Source organism: Plecotus auritus (assembly GCF_963455305.1).
Source record: "Plecotus auritus genome assembly, chromosome: 10".
Lineage (NCBI taxonomy): Eukaryota > Metazoa > Chordata > Mammalia > Chiroptera > Vespertilionidae > Plecotus > Plecotus auritus.
In genome coordinates this window covers 42,665,801-42,687,896 of record NC_137785.1, presented here as the reverse complement: position 1 = coordinate 42,687,896, position 22,096 = coordinate 42,665,801, and the positions used below count along the sequence as shown (strand labels likewise).

General features: G+C 48.0%; 1 protein-coding gene across 8 annotated transcripts in view; it reads left to right on the top strand.

Moving 5' to 3' along the window:
- PDPR (pyruvate dehydrogenase phosphatase regulatory subunit) overlaps window positions 1–22,096 on the top strand; it is a 77,020-nt gene that overhangs the window by 39,217 nt on the left and 15,707 nt on the right. For 3 of the 8 annotated variants that reach the window (XM_080643462.1, XM_080643461.1, XM_080643463.1), the window contains 8 exons: window positions 9,280–9,565; window positions 11,871–12,004; window positions 15,334–15,415; window positions 15,510–15,673; window positions 16,557–16,678; window positions 17,457–17,574; window positions 18,272–18,421; window positions 20,903–21,095. In XM_080643462.1, coding sequence (XP_080499588.1) covers window positions 9,342–9,565; window positions 11,871–12,004; window positions 15,334–15,415; window positions 15,510–15,673; window positions 16,557–16,678; window positions 17,457–17,574; window positions 18,272–18,421; window positions 20,903–21,095 — 1,187 coding nt within the window. In that variant the 5' untranslated portion in view covers window positions 9,280–9,341. Of the gene's footprint in view, window positions 1–9,279; window positions 9,566–11,870; window positions 12,005–15,333; window positions 15,416–15,509; window positions 15,674–16,556; window positions 16,679–17,456; window positions 17,575–18,058; window positions 18,108–18,271; window positions 18,422–20,902; window positions 21,096–22,096 lie in introns of those variants that run through there. The other 5 variants (XM_080643464.1, XM_080643465.1, XM_080643468.1 and 2 more) reach the window with 5 other exon arrangements.

Here is a 22,096-nt window from a genome sequence, read left to right as displayed (position 1 = left end):
CTGGTCGCCCCTCACTGCCTCCCCTGCTGACCTGGTCGCCCCATGCAGCCTGCTGTTCGGTTGTTACTGTGAGGACATTGTGACCAATTTGCATATTATCCTTTTATTAGTATAGATTGCTGGATTTGGTTTGCTAATATTTTGTTGAGGAAATTTGTCTCAAGGTATCTTTTGATTTCTTCCTTGATTGTTTTTTCTTTTTACTAGTGGCCCGGTGCATGAAATTCATGCACAGGGGGGGCGGGGTGTCCCTCAGCCCGGCCTGCACCCTCTCCAGTCTGGGACCCCTTGAAGGATGTCCAACTGCCGGTTTACAGGGATTGGGCCTAAACCAGCAATCGGACATCCCTCTCGCAATCTGGGACTGCTGGCTCCTAACCGCTCACCTGCCTGCCTGCTTGCCTGATTGCCCCTAATCACTCTGCCTGCTGGCCTTCTTGCCCCCAACTGCCCCCTGCCGCCAGTCTGCTCACCCCCAAATGCTCCCCCCCACCAGCCTGATCACTCACAACTGCCCCCCGTGCCATTGTGCTCGCCCCCAACTGCCTTCCCTGCTAGCCTGCTCACCCCCAACTGCCCCCCCTGCTGGCCTGCTCACCCCCACTTTCCCTCCCCACTGGCCTGCTCACCCCCAACTGCCCCCCTGCTGGACTGCTCACTCCAAACTGCCCCCCTCCGCTGTCCTGATCACCTCCACTGACCCCCACTGACAGCTTGCTCATCCCCAACTGGCCCCCCTGCTGGTCTGCTTACCCCCAATGGCCCCGCCCCCCACCAGCCTGATCACCCACAACTGCCGTCCCATCCTGGCCTGATCACCCACAACTGCCCTCCCCTCTTGGCCTCTAACCACCTCTACCTCAGCCCCACCACCATGGCTTTGTCCAGAAGAACGTCCAGAAGGTCTCCTGGAAGGTCTCCCAGTCTAATTAGCATATTACCCTTTTATTAGTATAGATTATTGATTTTTTACAGAGAGGAAGGCAGAGAGATAGTTAGAAACACTGATGAGAGAGAAACATGGATCAGCTACGTCCTGCACACTCCCCACTGGAGATGTGTCTGCAACCAAGGTACATGCCCTTGACTGGAATCGAACCTGGGACCGTTCAATCTGCAGGCCGATGCTCTGTCTACTGAGCCAAACCAGTTAGGGCTCTTCCTTGATCTTGTTAACCTATTCATTGTTTTAGCAGCATGTTATTTAGTCTTCATGTGTTTGTGTTTTTTTGTGTGTGTTTTTTTCCAGTTTTCTTCTTGTCATTGATTTCTAGTTTTATACCATTGTGGTGAGAGAATATGCTTGATATAATTTCAGTCATCTTAAATTTATGGAGACTTGTATTGTGGGCTAACATGTGGTCTATCCTAGAAAATGTTTCACATGCACTTGAAAAGAATGTTTATTCTGCTGCTTTTGGGTGAATTGTCCTAAAAATATCAATTATGCCTACCTGGTCTAATGTGTCATTTAAGGCTACTGTGTCCTTGTTAATTTTCTACCTGGATGACCTATCCATTGATATTAATGGGGTGTTAAACCCCTATTATGACTGTATTATTGTCAGTCTCTTTATATCTGTGAATATTTGTTTTATATATTTAAATACACCCCCCCCCACACACACACACTAGTGGCCTAGTGTACAGATTCATGCACATTGGAAAGAAATTAATTAGAAAAAATATTTTAATATCACTATTCATCCTTTCTCTATAATAAAAGTGTCAACCAAATTCACGATCAACAATGACAGATGGAAACACACCTTTTATATATCCTATCTAATAAAGAGGGAATATGCTAATTGACCATCACTCCATCACAAAGATGGCTGCACCCACAGCTGAGGCCAAGTTCCCTTAAGGAGCCTTAACAAGCAATCAGCAGGGACCTGAGGCTACGCCCTCCCCTACCCCCGTGGGGCTTGACGGGGGACCTCAGGCCTCGCCCCCCCACCCCTGTGGGGCTTGACAGGGGACCTCAGGCCGCACCCCCCGCCCCAGCTTCCTTCCAGCACCGGGCCAGGGGACCTGAGGCTGTACCCCCCTGCCTGGCAGGGCTTGACAGGGGACGCCAGGCCGTGTCCCCCACCTGGCAGGGCTTGACAGGGGACCTCAGGCCATGCTCCCCACCCAGCAGGGCTTGACGGGGGACTTCAGGCCATGCCCCCCACCGGCAAGGGTTGACAGGGGACCTCAAGGTGCACTTCCCATCCTGGTGCTGGGCTAGGGGACCTCAGGCTGCTCCCCCTGCCCCAGTGCTAGGCCAGGGGACCTCAGGCCGCGCCCCCCACCTGGTGGGGCTTGACAGGGGACTTCAGGCCGCACTCCCCATCCCGGCACCAGGCCAGGGGACCTCAGGCCGCGCCCCCACCCAGTGGGGCTTGACGGGGGACCTGAGGCTGTGCCCCCCTGCCAGTGGGGCTTGATGAGGGACCTGAGGCTGCACCCCCCTCCAGGTGCTGGGCCAGGGGACCTGAGGCTGCGCCCCCCTGCCTGGCAGGGCTTCATGGGGGACCTCAGGCCATGCCCCCACCCAGCAGGGCTTGACAGGGGATCTCAGGCCATGTCCCCCTGTCCTTGCACCAGGCCAGGGGACCGGAGGCTATGCCCCCTGCCCAGCGGGGCTTGACAAGGGTGGGACTGGCTAGGTCTAGATCTAGCCCAATGGGGGTGGGCCAGCTGGGTCTGGCTCTCACACGATTTTGAGGAGCATGTGGGTGGGCGGGGACTTGACTCTGGGTCCCGTGGTGAGCCCCAGACTCTGACAGGAGGAAGGTTTTCATATACATTTTACTAATTTTCTTTCATCTCTGACACTTCTATTATAGAGAAAGGGCAAATAGCAATATTAAATTATTTCCTCTAACTAATCCCCTTTTAATGTGCACGAACTTCGTGCACTGGGCCACTAGTATAGAATAAACTTGCTTAATTAGACCTGCTTTGTGATGTAGCTAAACTTTTTCCAGCCCAGTGAAGCACCCCAACTTCTCTTTCAGGTAACTCAGCAACACAGCAGTAAATATCAACACGAAGCAGAGTATTATTGTAGATCATGCAGGGAGAACAAAGGGTAAAATATTTAACTGCAGCAGTGTTTGACTATATTCTGCCCAGTGAGAAAACCTGAAGTCATTTTCAAGGTCTACCATTTCTTACTTCTTTTCAGTCGGGTCAAATTTCTAAACTTTCTAAATCTTCATTTTCTGGCTAATGAAAAGAAAATAGGATTTTACTGAGTCTCCTATCTAGCTACTCCAGGATTTCTATGAGGATCAAATGAGATGAGGCACGGGAAAATGCTTCACAGACATTTGGTTAAAGTGTGAAATGTTTGCACCTGGCTATAAAGCAAGTCATATTCCTGGGCTGAAGAAACTGCAAGGAGGCTAGTCGTCGCTATTTGACGTCATTAACCGGCGCCCACAGCGACTATTACCCAGCTGGGCTGGGCTGTGGGCTGCATTTTGCGCCATGGGGTCTCAGCAGCATTGGCTGTGATCTGTGTGCTCTGGGGTGTTGCCGTGGCCTGTGTCCCACCTGGGGGAAGCCGAGTAATGCTTTGTGGGCACCAGGTCCGTGGTCCTGTTTCTCTCTAAATGGCCCGTGCAAGTCATGGCAGCTCCTGCATTGAACATCTGCACCCTGGTGGTCAGTGCGCATCATAGCCACCAGTTGGATGGTCGGACACTTAGCATATTAGCCTTTTATATATGTAGATATATGTACACACACACACACATTGGGTGTGTAAATGTTTATGAGTTATATCTTATTAGATCAATACCTTTATCATTATGGAATGCCCTTCTTTGTCTCTTGTTACATTCCTTGTTTGAAAGTCTGTTTTGCCCAGCTGGTGTGGCTCAGTGATTGAGCAGAGACCCATGAACCAAAAGGTTACAGTTCAATTTCCAGTCAAGGGCACATGCCCAGGGTTGCAGGCTCGATCCCCAGTAGGGGGCGTGCAGGAGGCAGCATATCAATGATTCTCTCTCATCACTAATGTTTCTCTCTCTCCCTCTCCCTTCCTCTCTGAAATAAATAAAAACATTTTTTTAAAAGAAAGTCTATTTTTCCCAATATAAGTATTGGTACTTCAGCTTTGTTTTTCATTTTCCATTTGCATGAAATATCTTTTCTATCCCTTTGCTTTCAGTCTATGTATGTCTTTCTATCTGAATGGGTCTCTTCATGGCATCATATATATGTACAGTTCTTTTTTGTTTTTTTCATTCAGCCACCCTATATCTTTTCTAAATGGAACATTTAGTCCATTGATATATAAAGTAATTACTGATAGGTAAGTAGTTATTGCCATTTTAATTGTTTTCTGATAGTTTTTTGTAGTCCTCTGATCCTTTCTTATTTTCTTGCTCTCTTATCTTGTAGTTGGTGACTTTCTATAGTGTTGTGCTTGGATTCCTTTCTCTTTATTTCTTGTACTAGAGGCCCAGTGCACAAAATCGTGCATGGGTAGGGTCTCTAGGCCTGGCCGGTCATCAGGGCCAATCAGGTTCCCCATCTCCCCACCTCCTCCTTCCCTTGCCACCCACGCACTGCCACCACACAGTTCCCCGTTTCCCCACCTCCTCCTCTCGCTTCTTCAGCACCGGCTGCCACTGGTCACCTGCCATGTTCCGCGCTGCCCCCTGGTGGTCAGCGCATGTCATAGTGAGCGATTGAACTCCCATTTTCCCGGTTGAACTCCCAAGGGGACACTTTGCATATTAGCCTTTTAATATATATATATATGTAGATAGATACACACACTAGAGGCCCAGTGCATGAAATTTGTGCACTCGGGGGGGGGGGTCCCTCAGTCTAGCCTGCGCCCTCTCTCAGTCCAGCCCAGTGAAGATTTTGGGGGATGTTGGACTGATGCGGAGGCGGGAGAGGCTCCCATCACCACCACTGCGCTTGCCAGCCATGAGCCTGGCTTTTGGCTGAGCGGCGCTCCCCCTGTGGGAGCACACTGACCACCAGAGGTAGCTCCTGTGTTGAGCGTCTGACCCCTGGTGGTCAGTGCATGTCCTAGCGACTGGTCATTCCACCCTTTGGTTGATTTGCATATTAGCCTTTTATTATGTAGGATATCCCTTGTAGATTTTTGGTTTGCCAGCCTGATTGATGCCTAACTGCCCTCCCCTGCAGGCCTGGTCACCCCTAACTGCCCTCCCCTGCAGGCCTGGTCACCCCTAACTGCCCTCCCCTGCAGACCTGGTGCCCCCCCAACTGCTCTCCCCTGCAGGCCTGGGTCCCCCCCAACTGCCCTTCCCTGCAGGCCCGGTCGCCCCCAACTTCCCTCCTCTGCCGGCCTGGTCACCCCTAACTGCCCTCCCCTGCTGGCCTGATTGCCCACAACTGCCCTCCCTTGCAGGCCTGGTCCCTCCCAAATGTCCTCCCCTGTTGGCCATCTTGTGGCGACCATCTTGTGTCCACATGGGGGCAGCCATCTTTGACCACATGGCGGCAGCCATCTTGTGTGTTGGAGTGATGGTCAACCTGCATATTACTCTTTTATTAGATAGGATATGCTTCCTACTTTTACCTTTATATTTTATAGTTAGTTGATGGATTGCTTTTACTAAATGTTTGCCTTTTTCAGTAAGAATTTTTCTTTCCTATATTTTCTTATTCATATTTTTTATCTTTTCTACTTACAGAAGTACCTTTAACATTTCTGGTAATGCTGGTAAAGTAGTGAGCTCCTTTACCTTTATCTTCTCTAGGAAACGTTTTTTCTTTCCTATTCTAAATGATAGCCTTGTTGGGTGGGGTAATCTTGGTTGTAAGTCTTTGCTTTTTTTCATCACTTTGATTGTGCCAATCCCTCTGGCCTGCTAAGTTTCTGTTGAGAAATCAGCTGATAGTCGTCTTACGGAAACTCCCTGGCACGTAACCAACTACTTTTCTCTTGCTACTTTCAAAATTATTTCTTTGTTTTTAACCTTTGGTATTTTAATTATGATGTGTCTTGGTTTGGGCCTCTTTGGGTTCATCTTGTTTGGAACTCTTTGCACTTCCTGGACTTCTATGTCTATTTCCTTCACCAGGTTAGGGAAGTTTTCTGTCGTTAGTTTTTCAAATAGGTTTTCAATTTCTTGCTCTCTCTCTTGTTCTGGCACTCCCATGATGAGAATGTTGGTACACGTGAAGTAGCCCCAGATTATTAGCTTACAGGGAGACTAGCTGTGTGGAGAAGCAGCTATCTTAAGACAATTTCACAGGGACAATGAATGGGAGGCATGTTGGCAATCACAAGGTGGCCAAAATAATTAGTCCCCAGTTGGATGGGATTTCTCTTGGGACACTGTCTCAGTTCTGGGAGTCCTCTCTAATGGATGAATGTCAATACCTTGGCCTTAGACAGTTTGGGCTGATGTGGAGCCGACTCTGGGTGCTGAGGCTGGTATGGAAGGTAGTGGTGGTGAATTTACTAGCCATGTGCTGCCCTGATATCCACTTGTTTGCCCCCTGTCATCTTACATCCTCATCTCATACTTCAGTGATTGCATAGTCCAACAGTGGGTCTTACTTCAGTTCTGTTTTGCAGTTTTGTTCAAACCCTGCCTTTGTCCCATTCAGCCTGTAGTAATTCTTTACGGTATAGTGGACCAAGTCGGACCAAGTATTCAGAGTCTTACGTGGTCTGGGTCCACCTTACTTCAATCCCTGCTACCAGCATTCAGAGACCAAGGCCTCCAAGCCTGGTCCCTTACTCTCATCCACAAGTACCCGTGTCGGACTTGGCTGTAACAATTGTGTGTGCTTCTTGTCCCTCTTTGTCCAGATCTTGCCCCTTCAAGGCTCAGCTTAAGTCAGGGGTGGGCAAACTTTTTGACTCGAGGGCCACAATGGGTTCTTAAACTAGACCGGAGGGCCGGAACAAAAGCATGGATGGAGTGTTTATGTGAACTAATATAAATTCAAAGTAAAGGAGCGGAGGGGAGAGCAAGAGAACCCTCCGCTCTTTCGGCTCCGCGGGCCGGATAGAACAGCCGAACAGGCCGGATCTGGCCCGCGGGCCGTAGTTTGCCCACGGCTGGCTTAAGTCCTACTTCTTATATGACTACTCTCCCTTCTCTAACTTACATTTAGTGGTCTGTAGAAAGGTGTGCTTGGTTATAACCTGTGTCTCGTGTGTAACTGATCAGCCTGACTAATCATCCTCTACTTTTCTGGAAGAAACAACTGCCTTAAATCTGCACCACATCACCCGTGGAAACACAAGGCAGGCCATCCTTCACTTAGGCCTGCGCCCCTGTCTCTCTTTCCTTCTCCAGGACCTCAGTCTTCTAATTGACTCTGCTTTCTCACCCATCTCTTTCCCTGTGCTGGGTGATCCCATAGCAGTGAAATATATTTTTTAAAATATGTTTTCATTGATTTTCTTTAGAGAGAGAGGAAGAGAGAGGGTGAGACAATAGAAACATCAGTGGTAGAGAAACAGTGACTAGCTGCCTCCTGCATGCCCCCTACTGGGGATGGAGCCCACAACCCTGGCATATACCCAGACTGGGAATTGAACCAGCGACCTCTTGGGCATGGGACGGTGTTCAATCCACTAAGCCACACTGGCTGGCCCAGTGAAATATTCTTAACAACTCCCATCCTTAAAAACAATCAGCTAACCTTGCTCTACCCACATCCTTTCCTCACTTCTGCCCCACTTTTCTGCTCCTTGTCAGAGCAAACTGTAACGGAGCTGTTCCCACTCCCACATCTTGCTTATCTTCAGTTTGCTCTTGTCTGTATTTCCTCCCTTCCTCTCCCCTGAAATGTTTTTCTTGAGGACATCAGGACCTCCGTGCTGTCAGATCCCAGTGGACACTCCGCCGCCTGCTCCACCCTCAGCACTGTCTGTAGTTAACCACTTCTTGGAACCTGTGCCTGGTTTTCCTTCTACCTTACTAACCGCTCCTTCTTCGTCTCTTAGCCACTTGCCTGCGTCTGTACACTCTGATTCTGCCACAGCGTCCAGTCCTGTCTCTAGTCTTGTCTTTCTGTGTCCAGTCTGAATGCTGGGGAGCCTCAGAGTTCTTGTTCCTCGAAATATTAGGGCTTTCAACATTGTGCATATGCTAATGACTCCCAGCATCCTTCCCATTTCAGACTTGTGTATCCAGCTGCTACTTAGTGTTTCCACGTGGATGCAGATGGGTATATTGTACTTAACTCTAAAAGTTCAAATGTATACACACACACACACACGCATACATACATGTACACACTCACTCTCATCCTCCCAGGCTCACCTCTTGTTTCTTCCTCCTCCTTAGTGGCTCCAGTTGCTTAACCCAGACACATAGGCATTGTCCTTAATTCTCCCTCTTTGCATGTTAACATCCAGTTTGTTGGCAAGTAAGTTCTGTCATTTCTACTTCCAAAAGAGTCCAGTCATGTCTCTGACTCCACTGCCCCCTCCTTGTCTCAGCCACCATGACGTCCCCCTGGAATAGTGCTATAGCTTCCCAACCCATCCCTGCTATTCCTCTCATTCTGCAATGCAGTCTCCACCATGGAGCCAGACTGATCTTGGAAAATAGATCAGATCATTTCATTCTCTCCTTTAGTATTTTCCTGTGCACTTAGAATAAAATCCCCACATCCAAAGGTGGTGTGTAGTGGCTTTCTGCCTGCCTCTCCAGTTTTCTCTTAGATCCTGGCCTCCTTGCTCTTCATGCTGGGGACAGGCTGGCTTCCCCTCTGTGCTTGGGCTCATTAAGGTCTGTCTCACATCAGGGCCTTTGGTAACACTTGTTCCAGCAACCTCTTGGTGCATGGGACCATGTTCAATCCACTGAGCCACAGTTTCCTTACCTTCATACACACTCATCCTCAGCCTGCCAGACACATTCCCTATTCCTGGAAAACCAGGCAGAGGTATCACAGAAGCCAAGAGAGGGACGATGTTCAATCTACTGGAACACTCAGATAGCTGGTTCCATTTCATCTATCATATCTTTTCACAATGTCACCTTCTTTCCTGATCACGATATTAAAATTAGTTACTCTTTGTGACTTACTTTGTTTATAGCCGCCACTTTCGCATACACACTCACACAGACTCCCTTCCTCTCAGATGTAGATTACTAAAGGCTGGGACCTCTTTATTGCTCACTGCTGAATCCAAGTTAGCACAATGTATGGGACTCAGTCAGTCCTCACCTACTTGCTAAATGAACAATGATTGTTTTTATTTCATCCTTTTCTCATGAATCGTATGCACTCAGCACAGTGGAATGAAATATGTTTGTTTTTTCTGTCTAGGTCAGTGCTTGGGATCTCCTTCTGACTGAGCGAGCGCACACCTCCCATTGCTGACAGACGTGATGTTTTACCGGTTGCTATCGGTGGTCCAAAGACAAAGAACCAGCCGAGGATGGCAGAACTGGTCCTCAGCCAGAGGCGGTGCATCAGCGGCCGAGGCGCATTCTGTCGCCCTGCCTGCCCAGGCGCAGGTGGTCATCTGTGGCGGCGGAATCATGGGCACATCTGTGGCCTATCACCTGTCCAAGATGGGGTGGAAGGACATTGTCCTTTTGGAGCAGGGCAGGTAAGGATCCACTGGGCATGAATTCCCTCCTTCCCTCTCCTCCTCCTTTTGGTGATGCTGTCCCACCACTAGCTAATCAGTGTTGCTAGGAGCATGAGAAGAATCACAGGTGGAAATCCTGTACTGGGTTTTGTTTGTTGATGCCTAAAACTCATGTTTCCTGGTTTTGGAGAGCTGGCAGAGTCCAGCAAACCAAGTCCCTGAAGCATGTGTTTATTCACGTTCAGAGCACATCTTGCCATCTGTTCTCTTTCTTTTACTAGTAGTCAGGCAGCAACACATATCCTGGGGCCAAGAGTTGCCTCTAGGAGTCAGAATGAAATTGCCTGCATCCTGCTCTTTTTGTTTGTTTTTAACATTTTTTTTTATTGATTTCAGAGAGGAAAGAAGAGGGAGAGAGAAATAGAAACATCAGAGATGAGAATCATTGATTGACTGCCTCCTGCACGCCCCACACTGGGGATTGAGCCCACAACCTGGGCATGAGCCCTGACTGGGGATCGAACCAGGATATCCTGGTTTTTAGGTTGACGCTCAACCACTGAGCCACGCAGGCCAGGCTGCTCTATTTGTTTTTGTTTTTCATTTAAGTAACTTATTATGAAAGAGTTTAGGATTTACTGAAAAATTGAGTATACAGGAGGGAGTTCCCATATAACTTACCCCCGACTTTCACTTGTTATTAACATCCTACATTAGTGATACCAACTCATTAATGAACCAACATTTATATGTTGCTACTAACTACTATAGGCCCGGTGCATGAAATTCGTGCACGGGAGGGGGGTGTCCTTCAGCCCAGCCTGCACCCTCTCCAATCTGGGACCCCTCAAGGAATGTCCAACAGGCAGTTGGACATCCCTCTCACAACCCAGGACTGCTGGCTCCCAACCACTCGCCTGCCTGCCTGCCTGATTGCCCCTAACCGCTTCTGCCTGCCATCCTGATCACCCCCTAACCACTCCCCTGCCAGCCTGATTGACACCTAACTGCTCCCCTGCCAGCCCGATTTCCCCCAACAGCCCTCCCCTGCAGGCCTGGTCACTCCTAATTGCCCTCCCTTTCTGGCCTGGTCGCCCCCAATTGCCCTCTCCTGCAGGCCTGGTCCCCCCCAACAGCCCTCCCCTGCAGGCCTTGTCCCTCCCAACTGCCCTCCCCTGCAGGCCTGGTCACCCCCAACTGCCCTCTTCTGCAGGCCTGGTCCCCCCAACTGCCCTCCCCTTCAAGCCTGGTTGCTTCCAACTGTCCTCCCCTGCAAGCCTGGTTGCCCCCAACTGCCCTCCTCTGCTGGCTCGGTCACCCCTAACTGCCCTCCCCTGCAGGCCTGGTTGCCCCCAACTGCCCTCTTCTGCAGGCCTGGTCCCCCCAACTGCCCTCCCCTGCAGGCCTGGTCCCCCCCCAACTGCCCTCCCCTTCAAGCCTGGTTGCTTCCAACTGTCCTCCCCTGCAAGCCTGGTTGCCCCCAACTGCCCTCCTCTGCTGGCTCGGTCACCCCTAACTGCCCTCTCCTGCAGGCCTGATCGCCCCCAACTGCTCTCCCTTGCAGGCCTGGTCCCTCCCAACTGCCCTCCCTTGCTGACCTGATCGCTCACAACTGCCCTCCCCTGCTGGCCATCTTGTGGTAGCCATCTTTGATCACATGGGGGTGGCCATCTTGTGTGTTGGAGTGATGGTCAATTTGCATATTACCTCTTTATTATATAGGATAGTTCATAGTTTTTTTGAATTCTTCATTTTACCCCTAGTGTTCTTTATCTGTTTCAGGCTTTTGTTGTTCTTTTGCCTACAACAAATTGGACATTTTTAAAAAGTTTATTATTTCTTAAAAGGCAATACATTGACATAAGTCAGAATAGAAAATTGTAGAAGAGTGTCCAGGGAAAGTCTCTCTTCCAATCCTGACCTCTGGCTTCAAGTTTCCCTCACTGGAGGCAAGTTAAGTTTCTGGTGGATCGGTCCAGATCTTCTCTCCACATAGGAACAGATCTGTGTTCTTCAGTATATGTTGGTGTAAATGGGTGTTCATTTATTTATTCTGTTTTATACAAGCGGTAGCATTCCTTGCCATGCTTTTCTCAATAGGATTGTTTCATATTGTGGGATAAAAGCTTTCTCATTCCTTTTTTATGGCTGTATAGTATCCCACCATGTAGGTGAACTCCAAAATGTGAAATTCGTGTCATGTCGACAGGCATGTAGGTGTTTCCATCTTTTGATATGACAGAACAGTGCTGTAGTTGGGACTTGAACTGGCTGCATTCACAGGTATGAGTCCACCTAAAAGCCTTTGGGATCCATCCTGCAGGCTGGCTGCTGGCTCTACGAGGTTCTGTGCGGGCATCATAAGCACTGCCAGGCACTTGAGCATCGAGCAGAAGATGGCAGACTATTCAAACAAACTGTACCAGAAGTTAGAGCAAGAAACAGGGATCCAAACAGGTAAGCAGGGGGTCTGCCATTTCCTGGGGACTGTGTGTGGTCCCACAAGAGTTGGCCTGGTGAGTGGTAATTCAGACCTGAGTTGTAGTTTGGGCTCTGCCACTAGTCAGAGTATTACCTTGGGCAAGTCATTTTGCTTTTGAGCCATCTTTGTTTCCCTATTTTTATTTTATTTTATTTTAAAAATGCTTTTATTGATTTCAGAGAGGAAGGGAGAGGGAGAGATAGAAACATCAATGATGAGAGAGAATCATCAATGGGCTGCTTCTTGCACGCCCCCTACTGGTGATTGAGCCCACAACCCGGTTTGTGCCCAGACCAGGAATTGTCCTTGACCTCTTGGTTCATGGGTTAACTGATCAACCACTGAGCAACGCCAGCCAGGCTTTGTTTCCCTATCTTTAAAATGTGATTCAATCATCATTCCAGATCCTTTTCAGATGCTATAATTCTTGTGATATTAAGGTTTTCCTGGGCCATTTCCTATATATTTCACTTGTAGAAGGGTAGTAAGTGGCAGCATTGGCTCCTTGAGGACGAGGAGGAGGAAGAATTTAAGTTAGGTGCTTGGAAGTTAAGTCAGAGTTTGACCCATTGAAGTACACCAGTCGCTAGTAAGGATGTTCCTGACTCTACAGCATTCTCACGTTTCTCCTTACCTGTGTAATTGGGGGGGGGGGGGGGGGGGGGCGGGGAAGGAAACAGGGGTTATAAGCTAGCTAGCACTGGAGTGAGTAGGAACTGTCCCAGGAAGAGGAAGACCCCTACACGATGGTCCCATATGATCAAAGGCAGAAAGAATGGCCATCAGTTTGTTGTAAGGTGACGGATTAGCAGAAGCCCAGCCTGGAGCCTGCTCTGGTGGCTGATGAGACTGTGGTGAGCGCACTAATCATCCTGTGTGGGTAGCGAGGCCCAGTGATGAAATTCCAGACACTTGCATATGTCAGGGTCGTTCTTTTGAAGACATTGCACAAAATGAATCAGAGATCATTAGAAACTAATCCTGACAGAGGGTGGTAGCTTTGTCTTTTGCCAGCTGCAGTGGCTCTGCCATGTGATCAGTAGCAGACTATTCAAACAATAGTCTAGCACAGTGTGTGGTTTACCTCGCCAGCCCTTTTAGAAATCATGTGACCGCTGACAACATTTTCATTAGGGAAAGGGAGATTTGAAATTTTGATCACAAGTAAGGGTTTATCACATTTCCATTTTATATAGTTCATACTGTCATGAAGTAAACTGTAAACTGTAGAGGAAGACTGATTGTCTAGTAGGTAGGATTTGATAGCCGTGGAGGAAGAGAGAGATGCCAGGAGAGGATCCAGAGGCCTGGAAGAAGAGGCTGTGTATTCTAGGGCACATGGCAGGGCCAGGACTGGGGTGAGACAAGTATGCATCCTGGGGTGACCCTGCAGTCACAGCACTGAGTGGGTGCCTCCTTACACGGTGTGCCCCTGGCGCCTTGACCCCATGGTGTCATTGCACTTGGCCAGGCCTCCTGTTGAAGGGCAGGGCTCTCCAGTGAACGTGGTAAAAGTGCTTCCTGCTGCCGCACAGTCTCTGGCTTTTACTAGGGAAGATGCTGCTACAGGCAGGACAGGTGGGAAGCAGTCCCTTTGGTTGTGTTTAATGATGGCAACAAGGTACTTGAATCAAATATTAACTGGGTTCGAGTCAGAATAAGGTCCACAAAATGGGCCCCTGTTCCATTGGGCCAGAGACTAGTGCATTGCCCGGCCTTGCATCCCTCAGGTGGTGGGATTCCACAGGAATCAGGGTTATAAGTTCTTTTCTGTAAAGTGAGGGAGCTTAGCTTGCTTTCTGGATCACCATCTGGAACCCTTAGAGGCCCGACTTCTCCTTGGTCCTTGTGGGCAGTGAGGAAGCCAGGTAAGCGAGAGAAGGGGATCAGCCTCAGTCTCACGCCCGTGGTCGTTCGCCAGTGGCGCAGGGAAAGGTGACAGGGCCCCGAGGAGGAGAGGTCTCCTGTCCCGCAGTTGTGCAGGTGCCTGCCATGGTCACTTCACTCATGGACTGCTGTTGGGTCATGAAATAAGGATGAAGTGACATACGTGCACCTAGATTTAAGGGAAGATGTTATCTGCTTCTCCTCTGAAAACAGTCCGTTTACTCGAGATGTTCGTTCATTACCTGCTAACCAAACTCAGCAGATGACCCCCAGTCCTCATCCCCGACTGTGATGTTAGTGTCGGCAGTGCTTCAATCTGTGTGACTTTGGTCAAGTGAATGAGAGAGGTGACATAATAGCTTTTATAATCTTTGGAAAGTATTCCATATAGTCCTTGATCTTATAATAAGGGTCATTCTTTTACAGCTGAAGAAACCTAGATTCGGGGAGTTGAGTTGTTTTTCCAAGTCAGGGATAATGCATTTATAAAAAATTATTTAGTGGGTTAAAAGGAACATATATACAATGGTACTCTGCTATATGTAATCTATGGTAGTGAGCAGAAAATGACTTTTGAACCCTTTGCCTGAAATTCAGGCTGTGTTAGCTACAAGTCATTGGACTACTCTGGTAAACAGACTATATTTAAACACCAATCTCTGAAATTTCAGTTCTTCAAACTGAGACATTCTTGTCATATCAGCGAAGGGTATATTTATATGATGATTTCTAAAGAAACTAAGAAAATAAATTATTCTCACTAATAATTCCTTTGAAATGATAACTGATTCAACTCTTTCTTCATAAGAACTAAGAGACATGGCATTTTAGGGGACTTGTAATTGACCCAAATGTAATAAGGTGGTGTCTGGTATGTTGATTTCAAACAACAGGAAATGACTGGCTGCAGTGGGCATAAGGAGTTTGTGGAAGGCTGTTGGGTGCCTTTAGATTTGTCAGGAGGTTGCCAGAGGCAGCGTGGAGGCCAGGACATGGGTCCCCACAGCCGACAGGGCCTCAGCTGGAACAGGAGCCATCTGGCCTGGATGCTCTGCATCCGAGATGAGTAACCTCCAGTCATTCACCTACTTGCTCAAGGCTGAATGTTCTAGGGGGTTACATGCCACCAAAACTCCGGGGAGAAAATCTAAACAGAGTGAAGAATATGAGTCTGGGTTATCTCCACCCGCCCCCCAAATGTTTTTTAGCCGTGGCATCTTTAATTTTTATTTTATGAGTGATTTCATGTGCATTAAAATCTCATTTGATCTTCACAAAACTCTGAGCCAAGAACGTTTGGATGGTGGCAGTGCCGGAGCTCATCACAGGTCTTCTCACTTAATAATCCCGCGAGTTTGCCTCTTTGCCACCCCACATTTGTCCTGGTTGATCTCAGTTCGGCTGATTGTTCTTACAGGTTACATACGGACAGGCTCCATCTTTCTGGCCCAGACTCAGGACCGGCTGATCTCCCTGAAGCGCATCAACTCCAGGCTGAAGTATGTGTGAGGCTAGAAGCCTGTCCTGGCATTACTGCCCCCTGCCCTCTGTCAGAGGCCAGTGATGTCATTGTCCCCTTGTGTTCCGTGGCAGTGTGATAGGCATCCCTTCTGAGATCATCTCCCCCAAGAAAGTGGCCGAACTGCACCCTCTGCTCAACGTGCATGACCTGGCGGGGGCCATGCACGTCCCCGAGGACGCGGTGGTGTCCTCTGCTGACGTGGCGCTCGCCCTGGCAAGTGCTGCCTCCCAAAATGGTAAGCAGGCTGGGGACAAGGGAGGAAGAGGTTGTCGAAGAAATTGTCTCACAATAGGCAACGACACCAACTCAGCTACTGTGTTGTACACTGGCTCTTTTATTTTTTAATAAATTTTATTGATTTCAGAGAGGAAAGGAGAGGGAGAGAGAGAGAAACATCAATGATGAGAGAGAATCATTGATCGGCTGCGTCCTGCACGCCCCACACTGGGGGCCGAGCCCACAACCCAGGCATGTGTTCTGACTGGGAATAGAACCGGGACCTCCTGGTTCAAAGTCAATGCTCCACCACTGAGCGACACCAGCTGGGCTACACTGGCTCTTTTTGTTTTAATACGCTACCTGTTACTATTTTTCCTTGGGACGACATTTTTCTTATTAAAGCCCTGAGGAACCCTGTTTTAGTGCTGACTTAGTACACTTCAGACTTAAAGAACTCCTTTCCCTCCTGAACTGAGAGGCTCTAAGGTTAGTACACACCTTGGGGATTTAATCCACAGCTTGGATCATGTCCCGGGTTTGAGTGAATGAGGGGAGGACACCTCAGTGTTCATGGTGTTGTGCACTTTGAATGAGCTGATCCATGATGTGGGTAGATAGGATGTAAGCTGTCCTATTTGAACTTTTCTCCCCTGCCCCTTTTATGATTCCTGGAATTGAATTATGCACTAAAGTCCCTTATTAAATTTGCCTGCCATTTTTAACCTTGGGAAATCTCCTTTACAGTCTCAGGGTGTGGTCCCTAGGAGTGTTTTGTTTTTTTAAATTAAAGCTTTGTCCTGGCCTTTTCAGTATTTCTCATGAGTTGAGAATCTGCTGCAGATGCCTTACTTGTAGACCATCTGAGGATCAAAGCCCAACTCTTTCTTTACCTTGAACAGGTGTTCAGATCTATGACCGGACAAGTGTTGTTCACGTGATGACCAAAAAAGGTGAAGTTACTGGTGTGGAGACAGATAAAGGACAGATTGAATGCCAGTATTTTGTCAACTGTGCTGGTCAGGTAAGTTAGCAACAATAGCGGGATCTCTGGTTTTCTTATTTACCTTTTATCTCCAGGACTTTTGGTGTAGAGACTTAAGATTATTTAGTGACAGAGTAAAGAGATGCAGGGAGCACAATGAGGGCTGGAACTCGGGGCTCTTGTGCTCGAACTTGGAAACCTGCACTGCTCCCCTATGGAGCTGCAGTGCCTCCTTTTCCTCCCTGGTGAACTGGTGCTCCCCGTCCGGGCCCTGGAAGCACTTGCGCATTGACATAAATCCCTGGCATTGGATCTTCCTGTGGTGTTTTGTTTTCATTCTACAACCTAGCAGGTAAAGTACTAGGCTGTACTATTGTGTCAGGAGCATAGATTCAGTTTCCAATTCACTAAGCTGCTTGTGCTTTGAAGACAAATTGGTCCTTTCTGTCCACTCTACAGTTTAAGGTGATATAGGGATACTTCCTGTTCTGTAAAGCTCATTTATGATGGTACTTGGGGTTTGTCTTGAAGCCAGGCATTTCGTTAGAAGGCCTCCTTTGCTCCCCATGAGCTCCTTTTACTATGGGGAAATCTGTCTTCTTTTGATCTAAAAGTAAGTTTTATTACTTAAAACGTCTAGTGTTGTTCCCCATCCAGATAATTAAACGAAAGCAGGCTGAATCTTGGCTTCCCACAGCTGACATTGTTGCAAGAGCACACACAGGCCACTTGAAATTAAACTCTTTTCAAGCGGCTGAACTTGCTCATTTGTCTTTCTGTTCCTCTTCCACCCACAAATCAATCTGTCCATTTGTAGTGGGCATACGAGCTGGGTCTGTCCAACGAGGAGCCGATTAGTATCCCGTTACATGCCTGCGAACACTTCTACCTCCTGACTCGCCCCTTGGAGACCCCTCTGCAGAGCAACACACCAAGTGAGGACCTGCACTTTGTTTTTAATCTTGTTTCCTTGCCACTGTTCTGTCCTCTGAAGGAAGACTCTCTGCGAAGGACAGACTGTCCGAAAGAGCCTTTTCTTTTCTAGAGCATGTTACAGAGAGGTGGCCCAGTTCTGACTTTTCTTTAAGAACTCTTTATGAAAGGATGGCCAAACGGGCATTCTACTGAAGCAGTTTTTTTCTGCAAGCTAATTGTACTCCCAGACAGAGGTCTAAATTGACAATATTTGGAATATAACCTGGAGTTTTTTACTTGAATGCTATAAACTCAGGGTATTCAGTGACCCCGAGTGCTGTGGAGAGGGCTGATTTCACTCTGAAGGTCTGAATCCCTGCAGTGGGCTCGGCAATGCCCCCTTTTCTTAGGCTTTATGTGGCACAGTGGCAATTACAGTAGTTTGGTTGTGAGGACTAGTCAAAGCTTCTACGTAACTGATCGGGTAAAGGGAAATCAGAGAAAGTCTCCATTGTGAATCTGCAAGGGGAAACCTCCTGGATGGCCTGGAAAGGTATTTTAAAGCTGATGTGTTCATGAGATGCTGTTCCATTAACAAAGCCAACAGCGAGTGGGTGTTTCTGCTTTGCTTTTTTTCTGTCTATTTAGAAAACTGGCTTACATCTAACCCCTGCTCTTCTCTTCCACTCCCCACTCCCTTATTGTTTCTCTCCTCAGATATTGTAGACGCCGATGGCAGAATTTATATTCGCAACTGGCAGGGTGGCATCTTGTCTGGGGGCTTTGAGAAAACCCCGAAACCAATTTTCACTGAGGGCAAAAACCAGCTGGAGATTCACAACCTACAGGAAGACTGGGACCACTTTGGTGTGTGAACTGTATAATAATACAAGTGTAATATGATTATTAGATCGGACAGCCGAACAACCTTCCAGATGTCCTCCTGGATGAAGCCGCTGTGGCGGGGGCCAAGGCAGAGGCGGTTAGGGGTGATTAGGCAGGCAGGAGAGTGGTTAGGGGCTATCAGGCAGGCAGGAGAGTGGTTAGGGGGTGATCAGGCAGGCAGGAGAGTGGTTAGGAGCCAGCAGTCCTGGCAGTTGGACATCCCCCAAGGGGTCCCGTATCGCAAGAGGGTGCAGGCTGGGCTGAGGGACACCCCCCACACTGTGCACGAATTTTATGCACTGGGCCTTTAGTAGTAATAATAATGCTCTGAACTTACCTAAAATGTTACATTTTTCAAAGCATTTTCAAGAACAGCATCTCACTTGATCTTTGTAACAGCCCCGTGTGGAGGTTAGAGTTTGCTGGGTCTCAGGACAGTTACTTGGTAGCAGAGTCAGAAGACTATTCTTGGTTAGTGGACTTTTAGCTTATTACTTATTCACCTAAAATTACTGCTGAAATTTTAAGCCAGGAGGAAACCTTTTCTTAGGATTTTATAGAAGACTAGAGGCCCAGTGCACGAAATTCGTGCACGGGGGTGGGGGGTGTCCCTCAGCCCAGCCTGCACCCTCTCCAATCTGGGATCCCTCTCACAATCCAGGACTGCTGGCTCCCAACTGCTCGCCTGTCTGCCTTCCTGATTGCCCCTAACCACTTTTGCCTGCCAGCCTGATCACCCCCTAACCACTCCCCTGCCAGCCTGATTGACACCTAACTGCTCCCCTGCCAGCCTGTTTGCCCCTAACTGCACTCCCATGTAGGCCTGGTCACCCCTAACTGCCCTCCCCTGCATGCCTGGTCCCCCCCAACTGCTCTCCCCTGCAGGCCTGGGTCCCCCCCCCAACTGCCCTTCCCTGCAGAACCGGTCACCCCCAACTTCCCTCCTCTGCCGGCCTGATCACCCCTAACTGCCCTCCCTTGTAGGCCTGGTCCCTCCCAACTGCCTTCCCCTGCTGGCCTGATTGCCCACAAATGACCTCCCTTGCAAGCCTGATCCCTCCCAACTGCCCTCCCCTGCTGGCCATCTTGTGGTGGCCATCTTATGTCCACATGGGGGCAGGATCTTTGACCACATGGGGGCAGCCATCTTGTGTGTTGGAGTGATGGTCAATCTGCATATTGTTCTTTTATTAGATGGGATAGAGGTCTAGTGCACGGGTGTGGGCCAGCTGGTTTGTCCTGAAGGGTGTCCTGGATCAGGGTGGGAGTTCCCTTGGGGCGTGGGGCGGCCTGGGCGAGGGGCCTGTGGTGGTTTGCAGGCTGGCCACGCCCCCCGGCGACCCAAGCAGAGGCCCTGTATCTGGGATTTATTTATCTTCTACAATTGAAACATTGTATCCTGGAGTGGAACCAAGGCTCCTGCTCGCTCTGTGGCAGCAGCCATTTCTGTTGGGATTTATTTATCTTCTATAATTGAAACTTTGTAGCCTTAAGCGGAGGCCAAGGCAGGCCAGGGTGTGCAGGAAAGCTTGGCTTCCTCCATCGCCGGGTTATCCAGCTCCGTGGCTGCTGCCATTTTTGTTGGAATTTATTTATCTTCTGTCATTGAAACTTCGTAGCATTGAGTGGAGGACTGGGCTGGCAAGGGCAGGCGGAAAGCTTGGCTTCCTCCATTTCCGGGGAAACCCAAACCTCCCTCCTGCTCTCTGTGGCCGCAGCCATCTTGGTTGGGTTTATTTGCATATTCGCTCCTGATTGTCTGGTGGGTGTGGCTTGTGGGTGTAGCGGAGGTAATTTGCATATTACTTTTATTAGATAGGATTAAAGACATTTTTAGAAAGCAGAATTATTTTGTTAATGTCCGTTACTCAATTTTAAAATACTTTTTATTTATTGAATAGTTAATATATTCACATGGTTCCAAATATAAAAGATATGAAAAGGTCTATAATGAAGTTTCCTTCCTAGCCTTAATGGATTTTTTTTAAAGTAAACTTTTTATGGTAGAAAATATCAAACCCCGTGTACCTACCAGCCAGCTCCACAGTCTGGTGTCATCTGTGACCACTGCCCCACTGGACTGCTCCCAGATGATGGAGTCACTTTAAAACAGACTGAGCATCTGTCCTTGCAGCCATGCCAGCTTAGGGAACCTGCCCTTCATTGCATCTCCCTCGGGCGCCCCGTGAGAGCTTTAGCACCGAGCCCTTTGAGATCCTCATCTGTAACGTGTTTGCTCTTCCACAGCATCTTCTTTGTCAGTCTGCATGCCAGGCACCTCGTAGGTGTGTTCCATAATTCCAGCAAGGGTTCTGCTCTCTGATAAATGGCCCCGTTGCTCTTCTTAGAAAACCTCTTCCAAAAGATTTTATGAAAGGAGAGGGAAGAGTTAGAAAGTATGAGGAGTTGGAAGGTTTGAATTCCCTGAAGCTGAGGACTCTGTTTGGCTGTTTTATTGCTCAGAGCCCCTGTTGAGCTCCCTCCTGCGTAGGATGCCAGACCTGGAGACGCTGGAGATTGTGAAGTTGGTCAATTGCCCCGAGACCTTCACGCCAGACATGAGGTGCATCATGGGCGAGTCTCCTTTGGTTAAGGGCTACTATGTCCTGGCAGGAATGAACTCTGCTGGCCTTTCATTTGGTGGAGGAGCTGGAAGGTAAGTCTTTGTCACTCACACTCAGTTCACTGGGCTTCTTTCTTTCTAGGATGACTTGTTAAATTTTAAATAATATATTTAATCTGGTATGTTATTATAGGAAGATATATGTAATTTTAAAGTCCTTTCAAAGTAATTACCATGGAAGGCTCTTCTGATGGTCCTGAAATGTGCAAAATGTTTTTGGAACCCCTATTTTGGAGTTAGTCACTAAGCCTGTGGGATGGATATACTTGTGTACTCTTTCAAACTGTAAGAGTACACAATTTTGTATATTTAAATTTGGGAACATCCAAGTATGGTGAGTGAGATAGATGATCATGCTGAGTATCACTAGTTTTTATTTAATTGGTACTAATAAACATTTAACAAGCTGGTCATGAAAGGACAGATATGGTGTGGTTCACTCTGCGAGGCTAATTCATAACGGATGGCACAGACAGTAAAATGCTGGTTGCTAGAGGCTGGGGTAGGGAATGGAGAGTGATTGCTTAATAAAGAGTTTTAGTTTGGGAAAAGATGGAAGGTGGTGAAGGTTACACAATAATGTGAATGTTGGATGCCACTGAACTATACACTTGGAAGTGGTTAAGATGGTCAGCTTATGCTGTGTATTCACAATTTAAAAACTTCCTAAAAAATTAATGAGGCCATTTTTCTTGAGTGACTTGTAGAATGGCTCTGAAAACAGTTATGGAAGTGGAGTTACAAAAAACCTTTGGAGCAGAGGAGATGTGTTCAGATAACTATAACCTCCTGTTTTACAGACAAAAATAAATACATGGATGTATAAATTAGAGTACATTTGTATACCTTTTAGTCTTATTTCTTCCTAGATGTGCCCATGTATTAAACACTTTCTGGAGAATCTTATCATTAGAGCTAAAATCCTCATAGTGATCTTGTGAGCACAGGAGATGGATCCATGTTTGTTTCTTCCAAAAAGTTAAGGAAATTGCCCAGAATTTCTCACCCAGTCTCTGACAAGACAGGATCTTTGA